At 37.6% G+C, this 26,078-nt stretch overlaps 1 protein-coding gene across 15 annotated transcripts in view; it reads right to left on the bottom strand.

Moving 5' to 3' along the window:
• Window positions 1-26,078, bottom strand: part of Huwe1 (HECT, UBA and WWE domain containing E3 ubiquitin protein ligase 1) — a 156,237-nt gene that overhangs the window by 87,523 nt on the left and 42,636 nt on the right. For 14 of the 15 annotated variants that reach the window (XM_052759166.1, XM_052759241.1, XM_052759080.1 and 11 more), the window contains 14 exons: window positions 25,508-25,576; window positions 19,767-19,865; window positions 18,803-19,009; window positions 16,048-16,200; window positions 8,491-8,553; window positions 6,053-6,130; window positions 5,266-5,313; window positions 5,121-5,189; window positions 4,410-4,509; window positions 2,694-2,794; window positions 2,255-2,405; window positions 2,012-2,139; window positions 614-754; window positions 301-406 (listed from right to left, as the gene is read on the bottom strand). In XM_052759166.1, the coding sequence (XP_052615126.1) occupies window positions 301-406; window positions 614-754; window positions 2,012-2,139; window positions 2,255-2,405; window positions 2,694-2,794; window positions 4,410-4,509; window positions 5,121-5,189; window positions 5,266-5,313; window positions 6,053-6,130; window positions 8,491-8,553; window positions 16,048-16,200; window positions 18,803-19,009; window positions 19,767-19,865; window positions 25,508-25,552 (1,489 nt within the window). In that variant the 5' untranslated portion in view covers window positions 25,553-25,576. Of the gene's footprint in view, window positions 1-300; window positions 407-613; window positions 755-2,011; window positions 2,140-2,254; window positions 2,406-2,693; window positions 2,795-4,409; window positions 4,510-5,120; window positions 5,190-5,265; window positions 5,314-6,052; window positions 6,131-8,490; window positions 8,554-16,047; window positions 16,201-18,802; window positions 19,010-19,766; window positions 19,866-24,251; window positions 24,287-25,507; window positions 25,577-26,078 lie in introns of those variants that run through there. The other variant, XM_052759963.1, reaches the window with a different exon arrangement.

Below are 26,078 nucleotides of genomic sequence, written 5' to 3'. Positions count from 1 at the left end.
CAGTAGACAATATTCTGACTCTGAGAAACTTATGTTTTTGTAGTATGAATAATATAATAAACCAATACATTAAGAAACATCAATTATTAAGTGATTGATTTGTAGTGACTTTAGTGGTCTACTGCATCTCCACCATCTGCTTTACCTCCCAGTTCTATTTCAAACAATTAATCATCACCTATATAAAAAAATGTTGAAAATAACCAGTGTACCTCATAATTTATGAGGAAGAATTAAAATTGGGGTAGGATAATAAAAAAAATTTCATACACAAAAATGACTTAATAATTTGTTAATTACCATCCATATCAGTTTCCATTTCTTCTCCTTCTTGGGTGGTACTAGGTCTCTGGATCTTTGGCTTGATCACAAATGGACATTCTTTTCGGCACAAATCTACTTCATGCTATAATCAAGGAGAAAATATTTTAAAAATCCTATACATTATAGGGATTAAAATAGTGTAATTAAAGAATATCAATCAGATTATGAACTCAGTTTCTAGAAACATTAGAGATAAGATGGTTATTTAGGGTAGTTATGACAGCTCCTACACTCAGCACTCATTGGAATTCTATGAAGTCTATGCAAAAGGATCCTTAGACAATTATACCTCAAGTCTATAGATGAAGATAGAAAGACCACTATGAGATTGAAAAGCTGCCATATCCAGGTTGGTAATGAGGTCAACCACTCTGACAGCTCTGGTGACAAATGTTATCTGGTCCTGTTCATCACCAAGAAACTTTATGACCTACAAGGAAGAGAGAGGCAAACACAATTACTAAAATGTGAGAGCTATAAAAAAAATCTGTATTCCTTTGCAAAAATAAAGTGTGGGAGTTCCTGTGAGATAGCATAGTATGAAAGGGGAGAAGGACACATGCCTGATGCATTGTGCTTATCAAATAATAGTGCTATAAATTCAAAGACTGGAATTCGACCTCCTGTGAGGCCACATGGACAATTCACTAATAGGATTAAATAAAATTTCTGGTAAATTTAATGCAAGCAAAATCCACTGTCTCAAAATACCAACTAACCAACCAAATAAAACAAAACGAAGCCTATTAATATAAAAGCACAACTTTACAAGTACCCTTTTTTTCCCATTAGTGTCATACTTAATGTCATGCTAACATGTGGACTATCAAATTGTGCTGGATTATAAAAATACCTTAATATTGACAATAGATACATTTCTGTTTTTTGGTTTTTTTTGTTTGTTTGTTTGTGTTTTTTGGTTTTTGGTTTTTTTTTTTTTTTTTTTTTTTTTTGGTTTTTTTTTTTTTTTTTTTGGTTTTTCGAGACAGGGTTTCTCTGTGTAGCTTTGCGCCTTTCCTGGAACTCACTTGGTAGTCCAGGCTGGCCTCAAACTCAGAGATCCGCCTAGCTCTGCCTCCCGAGTGCTGGGATTAAAGGCATGCGCCACCACCGCCCGGCTTGTTTTGTTTTTTTTAAAGATATATTTATTTTGTGTACAGTGTTCTTACTGCATGACAGAAGAAGGCATCAGATCTCATTATAGATGGTTGTGAGCCACCATGTAGTTGCTGGGATATTGAAATCAGGAACTCTGGAAGAGCAGCAGTGCTCTTAACCTCTGAGCCATCAGATACATTTTTGTTAATGTGGTAACTAGAACTCAAACTCTAAGCATAACTCTTTTAGGATAAGCTTTCTATGCGATCTGTTCACTATAAAACATTTAGGGGCTGGAGAGATGGCTCAGTGGTTAAGAGCACTGTCTGTTCTTCCAGAGGTCCTGAGTTCAATTCCCAGCAACCACATGGTGGCTCCCAATCATCTGTAATGAGATCTGGCGCCCTCTTCTGGCCTGCAGTCATAAATGCTGTAAATCTTTAAAAAAAAAAAAAAAAGGAGGGAAGGGGAGAGGGAGGGAGGGAGGGGGGAAGGAAGGAAGGAAGGAAGGAAGGAAGGAAGAAAAACATTTAAAACCTGTACTCTTAGCTATTTTCCCACAAATATATTGGAAAAGAAAATAGAGTACCTTTAGTAAGGCTTCCATCATTCCACAGGAGACCAATGCTTCGCCACCAGCATCATAGCTGGCCAGGTGGTACAAAAAGGAGAAGAGGGCAGTAGCAAACTGGTGGGGGTATGGGTCCATGGAAGGATCTAAAAAGGAAATTGGGAGAGGTATAGAAAATGTATTAAGCTAGCAGGTTGTTAAAACAATGAAAATGTCAAGGTCCTCTTGTTCCTGGGATAAATAATCACCACCTAAACCTACCAATCATGGCCTGGATGCAGTTCCGCACAAGGACAGGCAAAAATCCATGGTAGGAGGCAGTTCCAGTACAGTCAATAATACTGCTGAGCTTGGGAGTTCTCTCCAAATGCACAATTGATGTCAATGTTCGTAAAGAAGCAGCTTTAATTTCCTATGAGAGTACAAAACAAACAAGTGTCAAAACTACATGGATAACTGAACTAAGGCGCAAATATCTCAAAATCAAAATTTAAGTAGTTTTACTGAAAAATGCTTGAGGAGACAGATGTCTATGGAGAGTAACACTGAAAATCTGGCATTTATTAGTTTCACAGTTTAATATCCAAAGAGAAAGAAGCAAAGGGCCTAAGCTTCCTTCCTGGGGCATTTTTCAACTCCTCAGGAAAAAGAGGCAGATAAGTATGACCTTGATATGTAGACATTACTAATACATACTTACCATAAGCTGCTTATCTGTTATTTGAAGGACATCTACCAACTCCTCTATCAACCCATTATACAAGATACTGTTTGCTGACTCTTGCAAGGCATTGGAATAGACTGCAAAAGAGAAGCAAATACTTTGGCAGAAATGCAGTTATTAAGCCACCATTGGATAAGAAGACACCTTCCAATCAGCATGGAAGGCCAAAATTGCTAAATTATAACAGATTGTGGTAAGATCTAGACTATTCATTTTTTTTCTTACTAAAAGTATCAGTTGTCTTAAGGAAGAATTTTGGGGGAGTTTTGTAGGAAAGGATTACCAAAGAATTCATTTTTCTAACATCACTACTTGATAGAACTATAACTATGTTTTGAATATAGGTATAGTCTTTTATTTTAGCTTCTTCCTTTACTTATTTTCACCATAAATGCTTTTATAATAAAGAATTTTTATAAACTGTAGTAGACTAAATCATAACTTTGTGTTAAGAATGTGTATACTATAGCCAGGCATAAAGGCATACATCTTGAATCCCAGGATTGAACTCTATGAGTTTAAGGACAGCCTGTTCTACCCATTGAGTTCCAGGACACCAAGAAACACACATGGTAAGACCCTGTCTCAAAAAGGCACATAATCCACTTTTGCTAAATTGTACACTGAGGTGATAGTGGACATACGCTCAGAAGTGAAAACTGACTGAGATGTGAGCACGTACATTAAGTTTTTAATAAATATTTCTGGGTAATATGCCAGAAGTTATATGAGGCATAGCCACAAACACAAGAGAAAGGATTCAGGGCAAGGTTCTTAGCTTTAAGAGTAAGTAATCAAGAGTTAATGAAGATAGGTAGTAGCAGCTGTGTTTGTGCTTTTACACCTTATAACATGCCTAGCATGTGACAGGTTGATTTCCAAGCTTTCTTTCAATTCTTAAAATAGCTCATAAATACTGTTCCAATGTAAATACTGAAGTTAACTGAAAGAATACAAAGCGAGGCTATATAATCTTCAGAACTGTGGTGAGAGCCTAAAAACTATGATTGATTTCCACATAGAGATGACATTATACCATTTTTGCAGGAAAGTGGATGCAACTCTTGACAAGTAACTTGTTTCCTCTCATTCGTGTGTGACAGGTTTTAGATATAATCACTTATGTACTGGTGACCTAATAGTAGAGGTGAAACTGTCTAGGGAATGGGGAGAGATGAGACTGGCCAAGGAGGAGAGCAGTGGGCTATAATGGGGATCACACACTCAAAGTACATTATATGCTTGCATGAAAATGGTCTTATAAAACCCTGCATAGTTTAACAAAAAAACACCTGTGTTTTCCAATCTACAGTACCACAGTAAAAGGACAGAGTATTTACTATTTAACTATTTTAAGAATTCAAACTAATACATCTGAAGGGATGGGAGAATTAGAAGAGAGCTATCAATAGGAAGGGTATGGACCAATGACGTGACTGTATGTATACATTTTTTTAAAAAGATGACCACAACCAAGGTCATGTGACACGATAATAAAGGTGTAAGTTTTTCTGGTACACAAAGGAGCTCAAGAATGATAAATGACTACAGCAACACCAGGAATGCAAGTAATTTTATAATTTAGGTTGACATAATAAAGCCTCATAACAATAAAGACAGATGAAAGATGAAGTTCATTAGAAACCAAGTTCAAACTGCCTAATTAGGATCAGTTAATTAGTGTTTCCTTACCTAATATAGATATTGCGTGCAGTCTGGCCTGAACAGCTTGTAATCGCTTCCTGTGATTAGAAAAGCCGTGGGCCAGCCTTATATGAGTAAATAACAGCATCTGTAGAAATATAGAACTTATATTAGAAAATCATTACAAAGAGTTCTTTTGTTGTTTCTGGGATGGGAGCTCTTACCTTTTAGGCTGCTTGCCAAAATGTCTTGTTGCTATTTGCTAGGATATCAAACTGAACTAATATTACATATAATGAGATTAGTTGACAAACCAAGTGAGAAAACAGGGACACCCAGTATCGTAATATTTCAAGGTAAGCCAAGAACTATCACTATACTGATAGACAATCATCTAGTAGAAATTCTAATTTAAAAAAAAAATAAATATCTGACAACTGCCAAAAAGAACAGAATATAACACAATTAAGTTCTCCTAAATGTATCCAAAATTCAGAAAGCTATCACCACAACTAAAAAATCACTTCAGTTGGCCTGCAAGTCATGTTTCCAAACTCTCATAAGGTGCTTGAAACTTAGTGTTAAGCACAGGAGAGGAAACAAACAACTAGAGAGGAAACAAACAACTAGGTAGCTTATTTGCCAGGCTGGACTCAGGTGTACATCAATTTTGCTATATCTTCTGCTTCCCCAACACATATCATTAATATATTTCAAAAACCACCATATGCTGGGGGTGTTTTTTCAGACATATCGTACCTGCTTATCCTTGGGAATGCTGTACATTTTGGTAAGAGATTCCATTATTTCAGAAGGGCTTTCTGAAATCTGTATTAGAAAAAAAAATTGTTAGGAACAAAATGTCGACCAAAACTAACCACCAGTTGTCAAAGAATCCTCTTACCTTGTCAAGTTGTTCTATGTGAATATAATGTAGTGTATTACTAGTTGTCTGAAAGTAAAAAGTTAAAAGAGCCGTTAGGGGTCATGAAATACCCTTTAAGAGTCACCTGAGAACAAAATGCCATCCTACATTTAAGCCAACCTCTTTAAAAATCAAGGTAATTTCAAACTCATCCAAAGCATCTACTTTCCACATGTAAGAGTCTTTGGTAGTTTCTTTGAAACCACTACTGTTTACATTCTGTGTTTCTTTTTAATCCTTTTCTAAAAGTATCCACAATCTCAATATTCGTACCAAAGATTGAATCTGTAAGATTTCTTGAAAAACCAAAAAAAAATTTCTCATATTTTAAAAACAACCTTAATATAAAAATTTATTTATTATTATTTAATCTTATAAGTGGAAGATCTGATTCATTAGTGAATTTCTAAACCAAAAAGAATCTTAACAGCTCACCTAGGAATACGGAACAACCACATCATTTAAGCAAGACTTTACAGGCAACATACGAGCTTCTTGCAGGCAGGCATAAATATAGAAACCTAAAACACAACTATCTGAGACTATGAGCAAAATACACAAGTATGGTAGTGCCCAATAAAAGGGACTCTATCTTTTGGAAGGTTCCAACACAAAACCTAATCATGTAGGTGAGAGGTAGGCATATAATTAGCTTATTCTTGAAAAGCTTCTTAGTTACATTTAGCTTCATAGGACAGTGATCTAGGTCAAAACATTCCCCCATTTAAACTAAGAGATTCTATAAATAACAACCAAACAGACTCACCCTCTTCTCAATTTTGACCTCAGCTCCAGGGTCTGCATAGAATTCAAAGTGTAGTGTGGTTGCGCTTGGTGGATATTTCTGTGAATCAAAGAGAAGAATCAGGCATTGAGCTTGAATTGATTTTAGACAACATAGACAGACACCTCCACTGCCTTCTCTTCCTCAAAGGGTTAGCCATTTAAACACCACACTGTGGCAGCAGTATATTCCACATCAATGATGTCTTTAGTCCCTTGCCCTGACCACGGTTCAGTTGACATTTGTTTGAAAAGAAATGAATGGGAAGACTCGAGTTCAGAAATACAAAAATCTGTTTTTACTACCAGGTTACCTGTTACTACTCTATTAATGTATCAATTTTGACTATAGTTATTCTCATGGTGGAGTCAAGTATGCAAAGTAATAATGACTAAGACCTTAAGAAAGAATGGAGAAAAAGCATCAGAGTCAAAATCTAGGTACCAGCTAAAGAATTGGAAGGGCATTCTTGTGAAAACATATTACCAACCTCCTCATGGGCACTTTTTCTATTACTTCAAATATTCCTTTCTATACCATTCTAGAACACATTTCATTTTTTTCTGCATAGGACTACACCAAACCAATAACTACACCCTCAAAGCACATCTTCATTAACTCTACAAAAGTAATATGACAGACGAAATTTCAATAGAACACTGATCCACTAAAACATTCCCTTGGCCAGGCAGTGATGGTGTAAACCTTTAATCTCAGCATTGGGGAGGCAGAGGCAGGCAGATCTTTGTGAGTTTGAGGCCAGTCTGGTCTACAGAGCAAGATCCAGTACAGCCAGGGTTTTACACACACACACACACACACACACACACACACACACACACACACACACACACACACACACACAAAAAAAAAAAAAAAAAAAAAAACACCACCACAACCCTGTCTTGAAAAATAAACAAACAAAAACACATTCCCTTTAAAGAAAACACAAGGATGTTATCACTATATACCTTCATAAAATTAGGTTCAACATATGTATATACTACAAAAAGTACAAAATTTTCAAAATCTCGACATGCTAAATCTCAACCTTAATGTAGGCAAGGGCTAAAACAGGTAACAGACACCACACAACCTAGAAATTCTTAACGTACATAAGGTTCAGAATTAACCTACTACTCTTTAAAATAGTACATTCTCAGAACATACAAGATATGCTTCCCATATTACCAACATCCATTCACAATTGTTCACTGAAGAACAGCTAAGGTAGGAAAGAAACCTGCTCTAAATACGAGATTTCTGTTACTAAAAAAAGAGCCATACTACTAAGGGACAAAGTTTTCCAGAAGATAAATTAGTTAAATTTGATCATATCCTCTTGTGTTAAACATGAAAAACTAGGATCGAAATGTGCCTTACAGATAGATAGCTCTACTTGAAACATAGCAAAGCAGAAGAGGGGGATAGCCTAAATCTATAACCAGATCATGGGTGAAATTTAAGAGAAAACATGGAAGAACACTCAACAGTTCTTTTTTTTAAAAAATATTTAAAAATTTTTATCTGTTTGAGTGTTTTGCCTGCATGTATATCTATTGTGTCGTATGAGTGCCTGATGCCTGTAGAGGCCAGAAGAGGGTATCAGATGCCCTGTAACTGGAGTTACTGATGGTTTTTAGTTTCAATGTGGATGCTGTGAATCAAATATAGGTCAACTGCTTTTGATCTGCCATCTCTCAATCCCCCTGTATGAAGTTCTAAGTAATCCTAAAAGAATTGCTTCCAATCAACTATTCCTGAACACTTCTCAAAGTTCTGATATACCCGTGTGAGAACACAAGTAAATGCACTTTCTGGGTTTTTTTTCCTTTGTTTTGTTTTCAATGTTTAGACAGGTTATCATGTAGTCAAAGCTGGTCTTCAACTGGTGATCTTCCTCCCACCATATCCCAAATACTGAGATTACAGATGTGCACTACTATTCCCAGCTTCATTTTCCAAGATTAAAATAAAAAAGAAAGAAAAAAACATTTTCATTTTGATTCAACAAACTCAATTTAGTTCAGAACTGGATAAATGAACACATACTACTCTCTCTGAGAATCTTTATAATCAGCACATCAAGAGCTGAAGTTTCCTAAAGCCATTATGTATTTTTTCCACAGGTTCAACAAAAGTCCTGATGTCTATCAATTTATATACCACACATTTTATATACCACACATTCATTGTTATGTAAGCTTAGAAAGAGACAATTAACATGCCGAGCAGTGGTGGCACACGCCTATAATCCCAGCACTTGGGAGGCAGAGGGAGGTGGATATCTGTGAGTTTGAGGCCAGCCTGGTCTACAGAGTGAGATCCAGGAAAAGTGCAAAGCTACACAGAGAAACCCTGTCTCAAAAAAAACCTAAAGAGAAAAAAAAGACAATATCATATCCCAAATAGTTACTCACCAACATATTCAAGTCTCTGCAACATTCTGCAAGTCCAAAGCCATTCTCTTTTCCACCCCAGCTCTTAGTAAAGGAAAAAAAAAACACAATGTTAACACAATGCTTATAGTCTTAGGCTTATGTTTATAAAGTGTTTAATGAGAAACCACTCATCCACATAAAAGATAAAAACAAATAAAAGCAAGACTTTGAGACTCAAAGCAAAGTGGAGTGTCTGATGGTTCTTTGATGAAATCTATTTTATGGTTCTGTGAGGGTGCTCAAGGTAAGAGTACAAAGCAGCACTGCTAGCTACTGCATTCCACATGTCTGAATTCATGCTTGCTGACATTCATTCAGTCATAGTTGGCCTTTTTCACCAGAGTGGACAACACTTTTTCTTGACATGAGCCAAATTACATGTTCTAGGAGTATATATACTTTGTGTATTAGTTTGATTAAGAATGGCCCCCATAGACTCATATATTTGAATGCCTTGGGAATAACATCAGGAAGTGTAGCTTTAGAGTAGGTGTGGCCTTGTTGAAGAAGTGTGTCACGCGGGTAGGCTTTGCATTTTGAAATGCCCAAGCTAGGCCCAGTGTTTTCTCTCTTCCTGCTGCCTTCAGGTTCAGATGTAGAACTCTCAAGGTCCTTCTCCAGCACCATGTCTGCATGCGTGCTGCCATGTTTCCCACTGTGGCTGACAATGAACAAAACCTCTGAACCTGTAAGGAAGCCCAAATTATGTGCTTTCCTTTGTAAGAATGGTCATGGTCATGGTGTTTCATCACAGCAATAAAACAACGACTAAGACACTTTGCTACCAAAGTATAAAAGCTTTCAAACAAGTGCCTGTGGCAATGAGTAGCACAATTACTAGTATCTTCCAAACCCTACATTCTAGCCATATAATTTTGCTTTTGGACCAGACTACAGCATCTTCTCGGGCCTTTGAAATATCAAAAATTTTAACAATAAGAGCAAGGTCTAACTGTACATCTCTGAATAGCCTACAACTTGCTATATAGACCAGGCTGGCCTTGAACTCAGAGGTACACTTGACTCTGCCTCCGGGCATTAAAGGATGCATTCCACCACACCTGGCAAGAACAGCATATTTTTAAATTTAAATCATTGCTAGTCATCTTAGCTACAACCATGAGTTTTAATAAGCTACTACTTGCCTTAAGGTAAGTCATGCCTTGCCCAGCTCAAATACAAATGCCTTCACTTAATTCTCACAAATACAATGTGGGTCCCAATCACTACTGATCTGGTGTTCTACCAGGAAAGGCTACAACATGGTGCTCTCTCTATAATCTCATTCTTTAGAAATCCTTCTTTAGAAATATAAACATGTCACTATCTCTCCAGTAAATACATAAAACAATATATACCACTGAAGCTGCCATTCACAGAGATATCCATTACAGAACACTACTGGTGAACAAAACAAAAACCTACCTAATACTAGAGAAATAAGCTTCTTAGAAGTCTTTATTAACTCAGAAGCATGGAATACAGAAAATGGGGGTCGTGTTTTATTATTTCTCCAAAAGATGATAGCAATTTTGAAAACGAAGGACTTTTTTTAACACATAATGGATATTTTTAGGGTATTATACCTTAGTTCTTTAGTGACAACCATATTGTGATGGTTTAAATGAGAATAGCAACCATAGGCGCCTATGGTTGAATACTTGGTCCCCAGTTGATGTAATTGTCTAGAAAGGATTAGGAGGTGTTGAGGGAGGTGGTGTGTCACTAGGGATGGGCTTTAAAGTTTTAAAAGCCCACACCATTCCCAGTTAGGGCTCTTTGCCTCCTTATTGTGAGTCAAGATATAAGCTCTCAGCCACTGCTCCAACACCATGTCTGCCCACTTGATGCCATGCTCACCATGCTGGTCACAAACTCTAACCATATGGAATAATGAGCACCAAATTAGATGCTTTCTTTCATAAGTTGCCTTGGCCATACTATCTATAACAACAACTGAAAAGTTACTGACAGAAGTTGGTACCAGGAAGTAGGCTATTGCTGTGACAAGACTGACCACACTGTTATTTGGAAAAATGTGGAAGACTCTAGGACTTTGGACTAGCAAAGTGGTTGAACACTGTAAGCAAGGCTTATGTGCCTTTCCTAGCAGGAGCTTGGAAGATAGAACTGAGAACAAGGTGGACTATGGAGACATAGCTCAAGAGGTTACAGAGAACAATATTAGGAACTAGACTAAAGACCATTCTTATGATATTTTGGTGAAGAATGTGGCTGGCTGCCTTTTGTCCTTTTCCTAAGAACCTCCCTGAGGCTAAACTTTCAAGTTCTGGACTAATTTCAAACACAGAAAATTTTAAGACATCCTAATATTGATTCTGTTGTGGGGTTGTAACAATCACTTTTATGCAGGCCTACAATTGAAAAGACCAAGTAAGGCAAAAAGAAATATAAAATGTACAATTTGAAGAGAAAAAAAGCACCAGGAAATTTAATGTTGTAGCCAAGACTTGTGCTGAAAGAGATAAGGAAAGGCCAGATGCAAAACGGAATAGAGAAAGTGATACTCTTGGGCTAAGACCCCAGATCCACCTAATCCTGCAATTTGTGAAAGGAAAAAGACCTAAAGGATTTTCTGCTCCTAAAAGCAACAACAAATCAAATCTTACGCAAATGTAATTTAATATGGGTCAGGCTCCATCCTACCAAGCAGGCAGCCAAACTTGGCAGCACCAACTATGTAAGTTCTGACTTTAAGGTTATAAAGGATACAGGAGAAATAGGGTTGTAGAATCTTTCTACATTGCTAAATAAAGTTCCTGATGCCAGGCTTGTGGCAGGGGAGTCCCTCCCTGCATGGAGTCCAGGAGACGGCACTGCAGGGAACTGTGGAATGTCTGCCAGGGAAAGCTGCATACAGAAAGTAGAACCAGACCAAAAGAAAGAAGTATGTTTGCAGTAAGCAAAGGTGGCAAGGCAGAGCATTCTTTGACACAAAGCACGTGATAGGATTTGGGAGTTTGTCCTAATGGGCTTCTACCTTGCTTCAGTCCAGTGTTTCCTCCCTTTTAGAACAGCAATACATATTCTTTTTCTAAAATTACATTTATTTGTTTGTTTGTTTGATGGATTTGTGTGAGCACATGCATGGTGTGTATGTGGAGGTCAGACAGAAGACAACTTTCTGGGGTCAGTTCTCTCCCACCACATGGGTCCTGAGAATAAAACTCTGGGTTTTAGCCTTGGCAGGAAGCACCTACTGAGCTGATTTCTGGCCCTCAAGGGGATGTTTGAATCTGGAATGCCTAATATTCAGTCTTTTTCTTTTATAAATATTTTCATTTTATAATTAATTGAATTTTACATATCAGACACGGATTCCCCTGTCCTCCCTCTTCCAACCTCCCAGCTTTCCCACAAATCTACCTCCTCCAAGGCAAGGAAGGTCTCCCCTAGGGCGTCTATGCCATTGTTTGCTAGAAGAATGACATCTGTTTTATGATTTTAACTTTATCGGGGGCAACAAGTAAGAGATTACGTTGAGTCACTGGACTTTTTTAGTTGTACTAAATGCCACGAGCCTAAGGAGGCCAGGGAGTAGAATGTGGGGGTTTGAATGAGAATGGCCCCTATACCTTTCAACACTTGGTAAGGATTAGGAGGTGTAGCCCTGTTGGAGGAATAACTAGGGGTAGGCTTTGAGGTTTCAAAAGCCCCTGTCAACCTTAACTCTCTCTGCCTAGTGCTTGTAGATCAAGATGTAACTTCTCCAACACCATGCCTGTCTACTGCCATGCTTTCCGCCATGATGGTCATGAACTCAACCATCTAGAACCATGAGCCCCCAAATAAAGTCTCTTTTACAAGGTGCCTTGGTTGTGGTGTTTTATCACAGCAATAAAAAGACACACACTAAGAAAGACTACTTAAAACATTTTTACTTATCCTCCTCAACTGGCCTATTAATAACTACTTTCATAACAGTGAAAATAATGAAAACAGCAAAGCAGGAAATAACAAAAAGAACAAAAGGTAGGAATGCATTAAGAAACAATTCGGGATCAATGGATATTTAGCTTACCCGACCCTATCCTATATGCAGCAGCTGTAAACTATAGTCCACATATCTGGAGTAAGGACAATGAATCTTCACGCAATAAGTGATTGGTTGCTCTGGTCTCTGAAAGACCAGCTAAAAATTTCAGGGCTTGCTGCTAGTTTGCTTAATTTGGAACTTTACTAAGGGCAGGAACTTGTTGAAAACACTGAATGATAAATGGAATAAGTAGTCCCCACCCTACTGGGACAAGGCATACAGTTCTGGTTAACATACCCGCAGAGGCCAGAAGTCAAGGGTAGGTATTGTTCCTCAGGTGCTATCTACCTGGTTTTCTATAAGACAACATCTCTTTCACTGGCCTGGAACTAACCAAGCAAAATCTGGCTAAGTGTCCAGTGAGCTCTGACGATCCACCTGTCTCTCTCTCTTTTTTTTCAGAGCTGAGGACTGAACCCAGGGCCTTGGGCTTGCTAGGCAAGCGCTCTGCCACTGAGCTAAACTAAATCCCCAACCCCTCCCACCTGTCTCTATATCCCCAGTGCTACGATTATAAACCCAGCCAATGCTTCTTGGCATTTTTATGTGGGTTCTAGAGATTCAATTCAGGTTCTTGTGCTTGTAGGGCAAGAACTTTCCAGTGAGCCATCTCCCCAGTGTTCTCTAATTTTGATGTTCAAAAGCTAACTTTGATGCCTTCAAAAGGTTAACTACATAAGCCAAAAATTATACATCTATGTTGATGTGCATACTATGTATAAAAATGGTACTTTGTAAAGGGGACAGTAATAAAATGTAAGAAGGTACAGAGAAATATGCTGTGGGATGGTCTGTATGTCAAATGTGTTGCTGATTGGTCAATGAATAAATCACTGATTGGTCAGTGGCCAGGCAGGAAGTATAGGCGGGACAAGGAGGAGAAAAAACTGGGAAGTGGAAGGCTGAGTCAGAGAGACACTGCCAGCTGCCACGATGACAAACAGCATGTGAAGATGCCGGTAAGCCACGAGCCATGTGGCAAGGTATAGATTAATGGAAATGGATTAATTTAAGCTGTAAGAACAGTTAGCAAGAAGCCTGTCACCGCCATACAGTTTGTAACCGATATAAGTCTCTGTGTTTACTTGGTCGGGTTTGAGTGGCTGTGGGACTGGCGGGTGAGAGAGATTTGTCCTGACTATGGGCCAGGCAGGAAAACTCTAGCTACAGAAATAAGATCAAAGTTTCTGCATACTATTAAAAAGAAATTGAGAAGCTCACAATGTAGCTCAGTGGTTGAGAGCTGGTATTAAAGTACAATTTTGAAAATTAAGATATCAATTCTAATTCCCAGGGCAAATATCAGTAACTAGCAAAAAGAAAAACAAGGAAACTGAAAATCTGAACAATGCCAAATCAACTAGACCTAATAGACATATAGAACATATACATTGAAATAGAATAGTATATTATTAATTACATTTATTTATTTATTTATTTATTTATTTATTTATTTATTTATTTATTTATTTATTTATTTATTTGATGGGTTTGTGTGAGCACATGCATGGTGTGTATATGGAGGTCAGAAGACAACTTTTTTTATGAAAAAATATATATTCTACATAATAGAATAGAACATATATATTGAAAATTCCCAGCTGGGCAGTGGTGGCACAAGCCTCTAATTTCAGCACTTGAGAGGCAGAGGCATGTGGATCTCTATGAGTTCAAGGCCAGCCTGGTCTACAAAGTGAGTTCCAGGATAGACAGGACTATTTCTTTTTAAAAAAAAAAAGAGGGGGGGGGAAGAGGGAGGGAAATGGGGGAGGGGGGAGGGAGGGAGGGGGGAGGGAGAGAGGGAGAGAGAGAGAGAGAGAGAGAGAGAGAGAGAGAGAGAGAGAGAGAGAGAGAGAGAGAGACTCCCGCCCATAGACCTTAGCAAAACAACCCTTACACCCTTAATATATTTAAACCAAATCTCTGCCAATGAAAATGTCATTACACTGGGGGGGGGGTGTTTGTAATTCAGAAATCCATCACAAAAGGTAATCTGAAAAATTTACAAGTGGAGCTAGAGAAATGGCTCAGCATTGGCTACTCTTTCAGAGGTCCTGAGTTCAACTCCCAGCAACCATACGGTGGCTCACAATCATCAATATATAATGGGATCTGATTCCCTCTTCTGGTGTTCATGAAGACAGATCACTCATATACATAAAATAAATTTTTTTTAAAAACTTCACAAGTACATGGCAGTTAAACAGTACTCTTAACCAACAAAAAAAAATCCCATGGAAAAGTATGAAGTTATTTGATCTGATTAAAATGAATGTATAATCCCACAAATTAAAATATATATTAAAATTTAGGTATCAACATTCTTATCTTAAATAACCGTAATCAACCCAACCCAAAGAAAGAGCTTCTACAGAAAAGAGCCAACTTAAGCAGGAAGAAGTACACTTTTACATATAGGAGTTACCAGTGAAGAAAGAATTAAGCTAAGTAAGAATAGCACGAGGTCCAATATTCATAAAAAACTATTTTTAGCGAGGGGATGGTGGCACACGCCTTAAATCCCAGCACTTGGGAGGTGGGTACAGAGGCAGGAGGATCTCTGTGAGTGTGAGGCCAGGCTAGTGTACAGATTGAGTTCCAGGACAGGCTCCAGTTACATAGAGAAACCCTGTCTCAAAAAAAAATTTTTTTTAAAGCAACTATGGCCCAAATATTCATGAACCAACAGTATTTACTATGACAAATGTTTATGATAAGAAAAATAGCAAAATTACCCAAATACCAAAAAAACTGGCAACCACAGATGGCATAATTTGACAGTATTTAAAATTTTCACATAAGAGTATATAAGGTTATACAGTAAAAAGAATTGGTTTATTCCTCCATGGAAACAGCCTTTCCACTTCTTCCCACTTCTCTGTGAAACAGAGTTTTGCTGTACAACTCAGGCTTACCAACAACCAAGTATCCTCCTGCTTCTGTTGCCCAAGTGCTGGACTTACAGGGGTGTACCGTTATATGGTGGCTATACAGTTATACTATTCTTCAATAATTTTAGATTTGTGATTTTTGTTCTTTCTTTGAGGCAGAGCCTTGTATATCCTAAAACGGTCTTGAAACTGCTATGTAGGCAAGGATTTACCTTCAATTTCTGATCCTCTGGAGTGCTGGGATTATAGATATACAACACCACACCCAGTTTATGCATGTTAAGCAAGTACTCTACCAACTTTACATCTTTCACCAAAGATTCATATTTTTAGCATGTAGCTCTTTAATGTCAGTTTTGAGCAAAGGATTTTGTTTCATGAGCAGAGATTAATAAAAGGCTTCAAAATTACTTAATACTTGAGAATACTCCTACTTTTTGAAACTTTATTGTTACACTGTCCCAAATACTTATACTCAATTAAGCCAGAAAGTTAACGATTGCATTCACTTTCACAAAGTAAGAAATGCCTATTTAAAGAAATGGTATGCTCTGATCTTTGTTTTTCCAGTCTTCACCCAAGACTCACCTCTGCCAAATGCTGCAGCCTTGTCAGTAGTGGGGTCCTCTTGTCAGATCCAAGACGTGTGATGTAGTTTGATCTTTTGCTAAATACATATAGAAGGTTAAGGACTGCCAGCACCACTTGCATATCAGAGGAAGCCAATAAAGTTGTCAAATGCTAAAGGAACAAAAAAGGAGAAAGTTCAACTCATCAGACATTTGGCACTAAAAGCTAAAAATGTTTAATAATGTATGTCAACATTAAACCTAACAAGTTATTGAGCCACAATACACAAAAATATAGTTAAGCTCTCTTACAATATGTAATCCAAGGAACAGCTAAACAGAAAGTGCAATAAAAGTAAAAACTGTAAATTACAGCTCAAAATTTGATCTGTGTCTCTACATAAGGAAAGATTTCAAGGTAGAAATGTTATAATACATATGTAGAACAAAAAAATATATTTCCAAGTATTGTGAAACTATGCTAATTCTATGCTATTTATTTCCTTTATAATAAATTAAAAAAAACCATAGAGAAGCTAAAGCTATCAACAACTGTGTGTAATTATGCAAAATAAAACTATTAAAGTTTGTGAGTAATCTGAGTGACTTTTGTGTTTTTTTTAAACATTCACCAACATATTCAAGTAATTAATTGGCCAAATTTAAAACCAGTATGTAATTGAGTTGGAAATTATCAAAGGAGCTTTATTTGTTGACTATCTTAATGGTCATGGACTTCCTTGGGCAACACATCTATCTAATTATCAAGACTATTTACCCATCCCCACTTGAAAGAGCTGGAACAAGACCTTTAGTTCATTAATTCTATTTCTTGTCCAAACTCACTTTCTTTTTACTTATTTGTTCTGGTTCTGGTTCTTTAGGAAAACAAAACAAAAACAACAGGATGTTGCCAAGGTAATCTTTTGATTATTAAAATTCAAAAGTTGGGCTAAAAGAAAGTAATTTCTTCTTATATTACTTTTGACCATTAATTTTTAAAAAAATTTTATTTTATTTCATGTGCATTGGTATTTTGCCTGCATGTATGTCTGTGTGAGGGTGTCAAGTCCCTCGGAACAGGAGCTACAGACAGTTGTGAGCTGCCATGTGGGTGCTGGGAATCAAAACCTGGGTCCTATGCAAGAACTACTCTTAACTGTTAAGCCATTTCTCCTGCCTCCTTTTGACCATTTTAGAAACCCATGGATTACTCACTCTGTCCACCTTAGTCTTTATAGTATATAGTAGGCTCTATCACTAAGTCCCACCCACATCATCCATTCATTCAACAAAAATGTGCATTCTCATACATTTTTAGTCAGTATTACCAAGACAAGGTTAACTTTTAACACTGAACTTACATGTTACAATTTGGATGTGAAATGTTCCCCCACAGGCTTGTGTTTGAACACTTGGTAAGCAGCTAGTGGCACTGATTTTGGAAGGTTGTAGAACTTATAGAAGTAGGTCATTAGGGTTGAGCCTTGAACGTTATTATAGCTTAGCATAGACTCCTGATTCTCAAAAATGTAGTATACAGCTGTCATGAGCTCCTACCATGGTGGAGATGCCTGCCACCTTCCTAGCAAGGATGAACTCTGCTCCATTAAACTGTAGTGGTATTTGCTCCACCTTGGGCTATAGGACCGAAAGGAGGCAGTGTTTCTTGCCACGTACGTGATCTCTTAAAAGGAAAGGGAGAGGGGTCACGAAGCCCCTTCTCCCTATTTCTTGCTTCCTGATGTGATCAGACTATGGACAACCTGGGAACTGAACCCAGTTCCTCTGGAACATCAGTTAGTGCTCTTAACCGCTGAGCCACCTCCTCCTCATTTATTAAACCGTGAGCCAAATAAACTAAAACTTTCCTCCCTGAAGTTGTTTCTTGTCAGGAATTTGGTCACAGGAACAAAAGTGACTAATTGTGATAGGTATTACAAATAATCCTGAGCTAAGTTTTTATTATTTATGAGATATATGTAGGTTACATGCAAATACACCACTTTGAGTAAGGAACTTTAAGAGTCTACAGAATTTAGCCGGGCAGTGGTGGCGCACGGCTTTAATCCCAGCACTCGGGAGGCAGAGGCAGATGGATCTCTGTGAGTTCAAGGCCAGCTACAAAGTGAGTTCCAGGAAAGGCACAAAGCTACACAGAGAAACCCTGTCTCGAAAAACAAAAAACAAAAAACAAAAAAAAAAAAAGAGTCTACAGATTTTGGTATACAGAAGGGGTCCTGAAACTAATCTCTTCACAGATATTATGTGAGGACTGTACGTGTTTTGGTAAGGGTTTGGGAAAGTAGAAAATACACTGAAAAATGTAAGCACGTTAATATAAGGAAATCGAACTTAATAAAATCAAACTTTAAATAGTTTAAGAATAACTTGGGACTTCTAATAATCTGAGACAAAGGTTACTAAATATTCCATAAAATACTTCAATACAGGTACTATATTCCTTATACCTTAGAAAGGTAGCGTAAGAATAAAATAAGAATTTTTCCCATCAACTCAAAGATGAGTAATATTTATGCCAAACGAATGTCTTACTAATATCTCTTTCCCCTTGTAGTTCTGAAGATTCAACCCAAGGCTCTACACACACTAGGCAACTACTAAGCTAAATCCTCCAACCCTTATAATTATCTTTGATTCTGATAAACACACAATGAAACTCCACAATGAAAACGTTAAGCAGCCAACCATCAAAAATAGAAATTCCCTTGTTTGTAGATATATATCATTATAGTTAAGAACAGACTACTTACCTCTATGGAACTGTACAGATGCCGAGAAAAGCTGTACTCGATAAGCAAGGCTGTGAAGTTCAATACAGCCAATAGTAGCATTTTTAGCTGTTCCTTTTCTGGCCTATCACATACAAGCATCCATGACATATTCTCCACTGTTTGTCCAGCATCTGCCAGAATTCCATCAAAGCGGTCCAACAGATCCACCCAGTGATATAACTCACACTACAGAGAAGGATAAAGAGGATATAAAAATATAAAAGCATCTGGGAAAAGGTATACTCTAGTAATCTCACAATTGAGCATACTAAGGTGGAAGGATCCAGAGTCCAAGACAAGCCTGGGCCATACTGTGAGACACTTCATCAAAAAACAATGGTAGTAACACTGAATGGTTACTTTGGAGTAGTTTTTTTAAGACAGAATTTTTTTCCACTTTTGAAACATCAATTTATGTGGGTGTACATGTACCACAGCATGCATATAGAGGTCAAGAGACAATTAATTGTGGGGGAATTGGTTCTTTTCATCTACTATGAGGGACATAAGGATCAAACTCAGTCACCAGACTTAGTAATAAGTGCCTTTATCTGCTGAACTACATTCTCTCTAGCCCAACACATTTGTTTTTCTTTTAAAAATTGCTTGGCAATAGCCGGGCGTTGGTGGCGCACGCCTTAATCCCAGCACTCGCGAGGCAGAGCCAGGCGGATCTCTGTGAGTTCGAGGCTAGACTGGTCTACAAAACGAGATGCAGGAAAGGCACAAAGCCACACAGAGAAACCTTATGTTGAAAAAACAAAACATCCACAAAATTTTTCTTGGCAACAATCTAGGTTAAATGCCAGTGGTCTAGAGCTATGATACACATATGCTAAAAATTTTTAAGTGACTACAGACTCAGGCTATTCCATTATGATTTCTCTTGTTATTATCAAAGCACACATATGCCCTGGTCTTCTGTTGTTACGGGTTTACATACCTTGCCAATGTTCCATGTTTTGATTTGCTGCAGTTCCAAGAGGAGTTGCTCATCATTACAAACTTTGAGTTTGTCTATTAAGGCTCTGCAGTCTGCAGGCTAAGAAAAACAAACAAATATTCACAAAAGGTGTTTTTGAATGAGGGAGAAACAAAGAAGAATGGAAAAGTAATCCTTAAGCCCACAAAGCAATTCAACTTTTCCTTATATAAAAACTAGATCTCTGTGAGTTGGGATTACAATAGAAACCTCAAGGGGAAATACTTTCATTCCCAACAATCCACTATGCATTTGTTTAAACCTGTATATGCAGACAAACTACTTAGAAGTACACAGACAACATTAATAAAGGAAATAAGCAAGGCAGCACTAAAAGCAGAATTAAAAAATCTGGGAATTAAATACTCTAAAAGGTAAACTAGAACATCTGGCATTGTTACAATGAGTCAGATGAGAGAGAGAGAGAGAGAGAGAGAGAGAGAGAGAGAGAGAGAGAGAGAGAGAGAGAGAGAGAGAGAGAGCCTTATAAATTAAAGGAAAAGGCTAGCATTGGTTTATTTTTCTACAAAATGTTAATCCTTGAATTAGAAAAGAACAAAGAGCTTCTTAACTTTGCAAACTAAGACTCAATTCTTAAGAGTTCCCATTTCCATACATTCCTGAACTCTTGTACTAGTAAACAAGACTATTTATCAATTATCAAGGAGTAGATTGAGAATTTATAGTAAAGGTTCTGAAAGTGGAAAGGAAAAATGGGATAGGGACTGAGACTGGGAAGCATTCTATTAATGGACAACAGTTGGGAAAGGTAGTCATTTTTTTTTAATTTAACTCTGCAAATGGTGTCAGGGAAATAGAGCTACCTTTGGAACCAAACAAATAAATGTTCTGTTTTTGGTTTTATGATTACTAAGCTGTCTGATTATGAGTGAGTCCTACTACTTACTGTCCATTTACTTACCAGAAAAACACAAACGACCTAATAACCTAGCTTGGAGAGGCAGTCCATGTACCTGCCACTTATTGAGTGCACACAAAAGGAGATTAAATACTGAGACAGCATGCTTTTTTTTTTTAAAAAAAACAAAGAATATTGGATTCAGAATTAAAGTCAGTCTCTTTGAATCAGAGTATCCTCATCCAAGAGATGAACAAATCACCTAGATATCCAACAATGCTTTTTTAATAACTAAAACTGGAGGAAACCCCGAGGATTCCCATCAAGTATAATATTATTTAAAAATATAGACAGTTTTCTTTTTTTTTTTTTTGGTTTTAAATCAACACTTGGGAGGCAGAGGCAGGTGGATCTCTTGAGGGTTTCTCTGTGTAGCTTTGCGCCTTTCCTGGGACTCACTTGGTAGTCCAGGCTGGCCTCGAACTCACAGAGATCCGCCTGGCTCTGCCTCCCGAGTGCTGGGATTAAAGGCGTGCGCCACCACCGCCCGGCTTGACAGTTTTCTTTAATACAAACTCCCAACCTTGCTAGGATCTATCTCAAATTTTTGTGATAATGAAATGTACGCAAAACTATCAACACCAAATCTTTCCGCAAACCAGGCTTGACCCCCTTCCCCCAGCCTTTTTATTAATATAGGCCGTAAGAGAAACAACAGAAAACATGATGAATTTGGAGTCACCTGTCCACAAAGTTCATCTGTCCCTTTCCTTCTCTATTTACTTGGATCTAGTATCAAACACATCTATTTAAATTTCTAATGGCATACAGATAGGCAAATCCACTTTTATGATTCAGTGGGTTAGGTAATACCCATTTTGTGGTTAACACTTGGGTCCTGTAATAACTTGGTATGTCCACATTACATGGCATTTAATCTCTCACAAACCTGGTACCCAAGCCAGAAGCTGCTTGAATGCAATATAGTTGTTGGCAAAAGATACTACAGCCTTTGCTAAACTAAGATCTTGCCTGTGACTGACTTGGGGCTTGCCAAAGACTCTGCTTGGCATCATGCCAAATACACTTTTTAAGTGAGTGAGATAACTGGGTCTACTGGGACAAGCCTTACAAACAGAAGGGTAGCTCGCCTGACCTTTTGCCATCTTTCCTAGACCTCAACCTCACTAGCATTACATTGTTGCCTACTGAATGCTTTGGAGGCTACCAAGGAGTAGACTGTAATAGTATACATAAATGTTAGTTCCCAAACTAAAGTATCACATGTTTCTCTTTCTTTGTGGTATATGGAACAAAATAAAGCAACTGTCTCTTGTTTTCTCTTTCTCTCCCCTCCCCCACTTGTTTTTTGAGACAGGGTGTCCTATGTAGACCAAGTTGGTCTTGAACTCAAGAGATCCACCTGCCTCTGCCTCCCAAGTGTTGAGATTTAAAATCTTGTACCAGATATACATCTGGCCCTTGTCTCTCATTTTCAAAGAAACTTTCCAACATCCCTTAGACTTGTGATTGAGAAACTTCTTTAAAAAAATTATCATCGGGGTGGGATGGTGGTGGCGCATGCCTTTAATCTCAGCACTTGGGAGGAAGAGGCAGAGGCAGGCGTATCTCTACGAGTTTGAGGCCAGCCTGGGCTACAGAGTAAGTTCCAGGAAAGGCGCAAAGCTACACAGAGAAATTCTGTCTCGAACCCCCCCCCCCCCCCCCCCCCCCGCAAAAAAAAGTTGTCATCATTGTTCTTGTTCAATGAGAGGGAAGTAAAGAGGAGGGAGGGAGGGAGGGAGGGAGGGAAGAAGGAAGGAAGGAAGGAAGGGAGGGAGGGAGGGGACAACAATGCAGAATTGGTTCTCTCCACCTTATGTGACTCTAGGAGCTGAACTCAGCTCAATGAGCTTAAACGCCAAGAGCTTTTACCTGATGAGCCATCTCATGGACCCGAAGAAACATAGATGTGATAGTCCCACCTCGAAACCCACTTTTCACAAGGTTCATCTCTGACACACATTTAAATCACCTAAGGTGCTTGTGTTTTCTGGTCATAAAATTTACTTAGCCTTAATATAGCATCATTCCTCCCTTTCTATGCTACATATATGCAAACCAAGTGTGATTGTCCCCACTCATAGGAAAAGACAAGTCATCTGTCAGTTCAAAGCTGCACACTAGCTACCAGAGCTTACATGAATTTGTTCCCATTGATATCAAACCTAGTGGGGAAATTCTTTGCAATGTTGCCAATATACTAAATGATCAAGGTTTTTTTTTGGTTTGTTTGTTTTTGTTTTCGTTTTGTTTTGTTTTTCGAGACAGGGTTTCTCTGTGTAGCTTTGGAGCCTGTCCTAGAACTCACTCTGTAGCCCAGGCTGGGCTCGAACACACAGAGATCCGCCTGCCTCTGCCTCCCGAGTGCTGGGATTAAAGGCGTGCGACACCACCGCCCGGCAAGTTTTTTTTTAAAAAAAATCTTAAAAATACAACCTAGTACTGACACCAGTTTAAGAAACTGGGTAATCTACACTGCTTGAGTACAACAGGCAACTCAAGCCTTAAAACACATCTAGTCAGTGACTTTATATTCTAAGTAATCTGATAGAAGCTAGGAAATTCATTTGAGTGACTATTAGAACCTTATAATTCACTTAGCATAAAAAATAAAATTTGCATTTCTCTGATCACCTGTAAGATCGATTCTTTCTAGTTTACTGGCTTTGTTCCTTCTCTGAAAGGTTTAATGCCCATTTTGTCATTGGGATATTCATTTCTTCTATTGACTTAGCATAAAAGATATTAACTATTTTGGGTTACAAATATTTTCTCCAGCTTTTCATATCCCATGACTCTCCCACACAACTGAGCTTAATTGGGGTATAAAGTGGCATATAAAAACAGCACATAATTAACATAATGTAGTGAGTTTAGATGGATGCATACACTCATATTACCTTCACCATATTCCAGGTGAAAAACATACTACCCAAGTTTCCTTGTGGCCCTCTGTATGTGTTAAGAACACTTAACATGAAGTTTATCTTCAACAAAATTCTTAAGTACATATAATTTACCCGTAACTCTAAGTTCTGAAACTTACTCTTTTTCTTTTCAAATAGGGTATCACTATGTAGCCCAGACTGCCCCTGAACTTGTAGTTCTCGTATAGGCATGAGCCACCACACCCAGCTTTTACTCATTTGTATAATTAAATAATACAAAGCCATAGAACAATTCCCCCATTCCCTCCCCTGATAACCACCATTCATTCTGCTACCTACTTACATACCTTCGACTAGTTTATATGCCCCGTACTAGAGGAACCACACAGTATTTGTTCCTCTGTGATTAAGTTATTTCACTTTCATTCTTCTGGGGATTAATTAAAAATATATAAGAAACTTCTTCAACTTTATGGTGAAAAAACCCCAAATAACCCAATTTTAAAGTGGGCAAAGGAATTTGAAGACTTTTCTCCAAAGACATATAAATGGCCAAATGGCACATACAAAGGTACTCAACATCACTAATAATCAGGGAAATGCAAATCAAAATCATAATGAGATATTACCTCATACCTGTTAGAATGGCTATTGTCATGTGTCCTTTTATTTTGGATATGGTATTTTACATTTCCATTTTGGTTTTTTGTCCTTTGCTTTAATGCTTGGAAGGGCAATCCCCACCTAAGACAAGGTAAACATTCACCTGTATGTTCTACTTCTCCTATAATTTCTTTCAAAAATATCTGATTTTGACGACTTATCTACAATTTACTTCAGTAAACAGTCCCCCGTACCATCCCACCCAAATAAAAGGTAATTGTCTTGGCACATTTTATTGACTAATACTGTTCTTTCCCACAACATATAATCACTCTATTAAGTTCTTGTGTACTCTAGATTGTCCTGATTTTCCATTCTCATATAAGTAGATTCTTACACTGATGGAACTGTCTAATTTTTCAAATATTAACTCCTTAAAATTTTTTATTCACTTTCAAATTATATTATAGTACAGTCATCAAAATTTATAGATGCCAGAACACATCAGAAACAAAATCAAATGAAAACATCTGTACAGTAAGAAAATTAGTATGTTCAATATACAACTTTTAGTAAAATCCACAAATAGTCCAATGTCAAAATACAAAAGATAAAAGACTAATAAAAAGTCAACAAACTTGCCATTTTTGTTGTTTTCTTTTTTCTTTTAAAAGATTTATTTATTTATTTATTATGTATACAGTATTCTGCCTACATGTAGGCTTGCAGGCCAGAAGAGGGCACCAGATCTCATTATGGATGGTTATGAGCCACCATGTGGTTGCTGGGAACTGAACTCAGGACCTCTGGAAGAACAGCCAGTGCTCTTAACCTCTGAGCCATCTCTCCAGCCCCCCATTTTTGTTTTCTAAACCAAAGAAAAAACCCTGAGTTCTAATAGCTATAGTAAAATTTGATTTTACATCTCCTTTTTCCATTGTCATACTGTCTTTCAATGCTTATACTGTGGCCTGAGAATCCATTTTAGGGACCCACATCTATAAAGTACTTTCACTATTCCTTTTCCACAAAGCTACTAACTTTTAATCAAAAGAAGTTCAAAAGGCAAAGTAGTACACTTTTGTAGTGTTCAGGATGGAACCAAAGGCCTCATGCATGCCAGGCAAGCACTCTACCACAGAGCTATTTCTTCTAGCCTCATAAGTTGCTGTAGTAACACTTTCTAAATGCTGGACATATTTTTTGGAAGAACAGAATGGCTGAATTGGTCACAACGATTTTTTTTTCCTGAAATGAAGAAAACAGGCAAAACAAACTTGGATACTCACAGCCTCAGTAGGTGTCTTTTTCAGTTTAGTTCTGTCTACTTTCATGTTTTCAATTTTCTGCTTTAAGATCTGAAAAGAAAAACCCCAAAGCAGTGAGAACATAAAGTTGAAGATCTAGAGTTCTATATTATTAGACATACAAAATATTGGACAAAGAGTATGCAAGATACCTGGTGTAAAAGCACTGGAGTTATGTTATGCTAATTGACAGGTATGGGCTATGAGATAGAGAGGGTAAAAAATATCTTTAGATACAACTGGCCCACAATCCCTGTTACATATATAAGCAACTTAAGCCAAAACAAAAAGCTTTTTTCTTTCCTTTCATAAGGATTTCAAATCCTTTATTGGCAGTTAAGTATGTAATGTTTTTTTATACCTCAGGATGTAAAAACTCACCAGCAGACTCTAGTTCTAGAAAAAAAGGAATTCCACTTCTGGGAATTCAGCCAAAGTTTTAAGGATGCACAAAAACATTTAACTACAAATCTATACTGCATGAGTATGTATAATAGTGAAAAATCATAAAGTACCAAAAGCCCCAAATAGGGCTGTTTTAAATTTTAAAATC

Source organism: Peromyscus californicus, unplaced genomic scaffold (genome assembly GCF_007827085.1).
Source record: "Peromyscus californicus insignis strain IS unplaced genomic scaffold, ASM782708v3 Scaffold_10__1_contigs__length_136768540, whole genome shotgun sequence".
NCBI lineage: Eukaryota > Metazoa > Chordata > Mammalia > Rodentia > Cricetidae > Peromyscus > Peromyscus californicus.
This window is presented reverse-complemented; position numbering and strand designations above follow the sequence as displayed.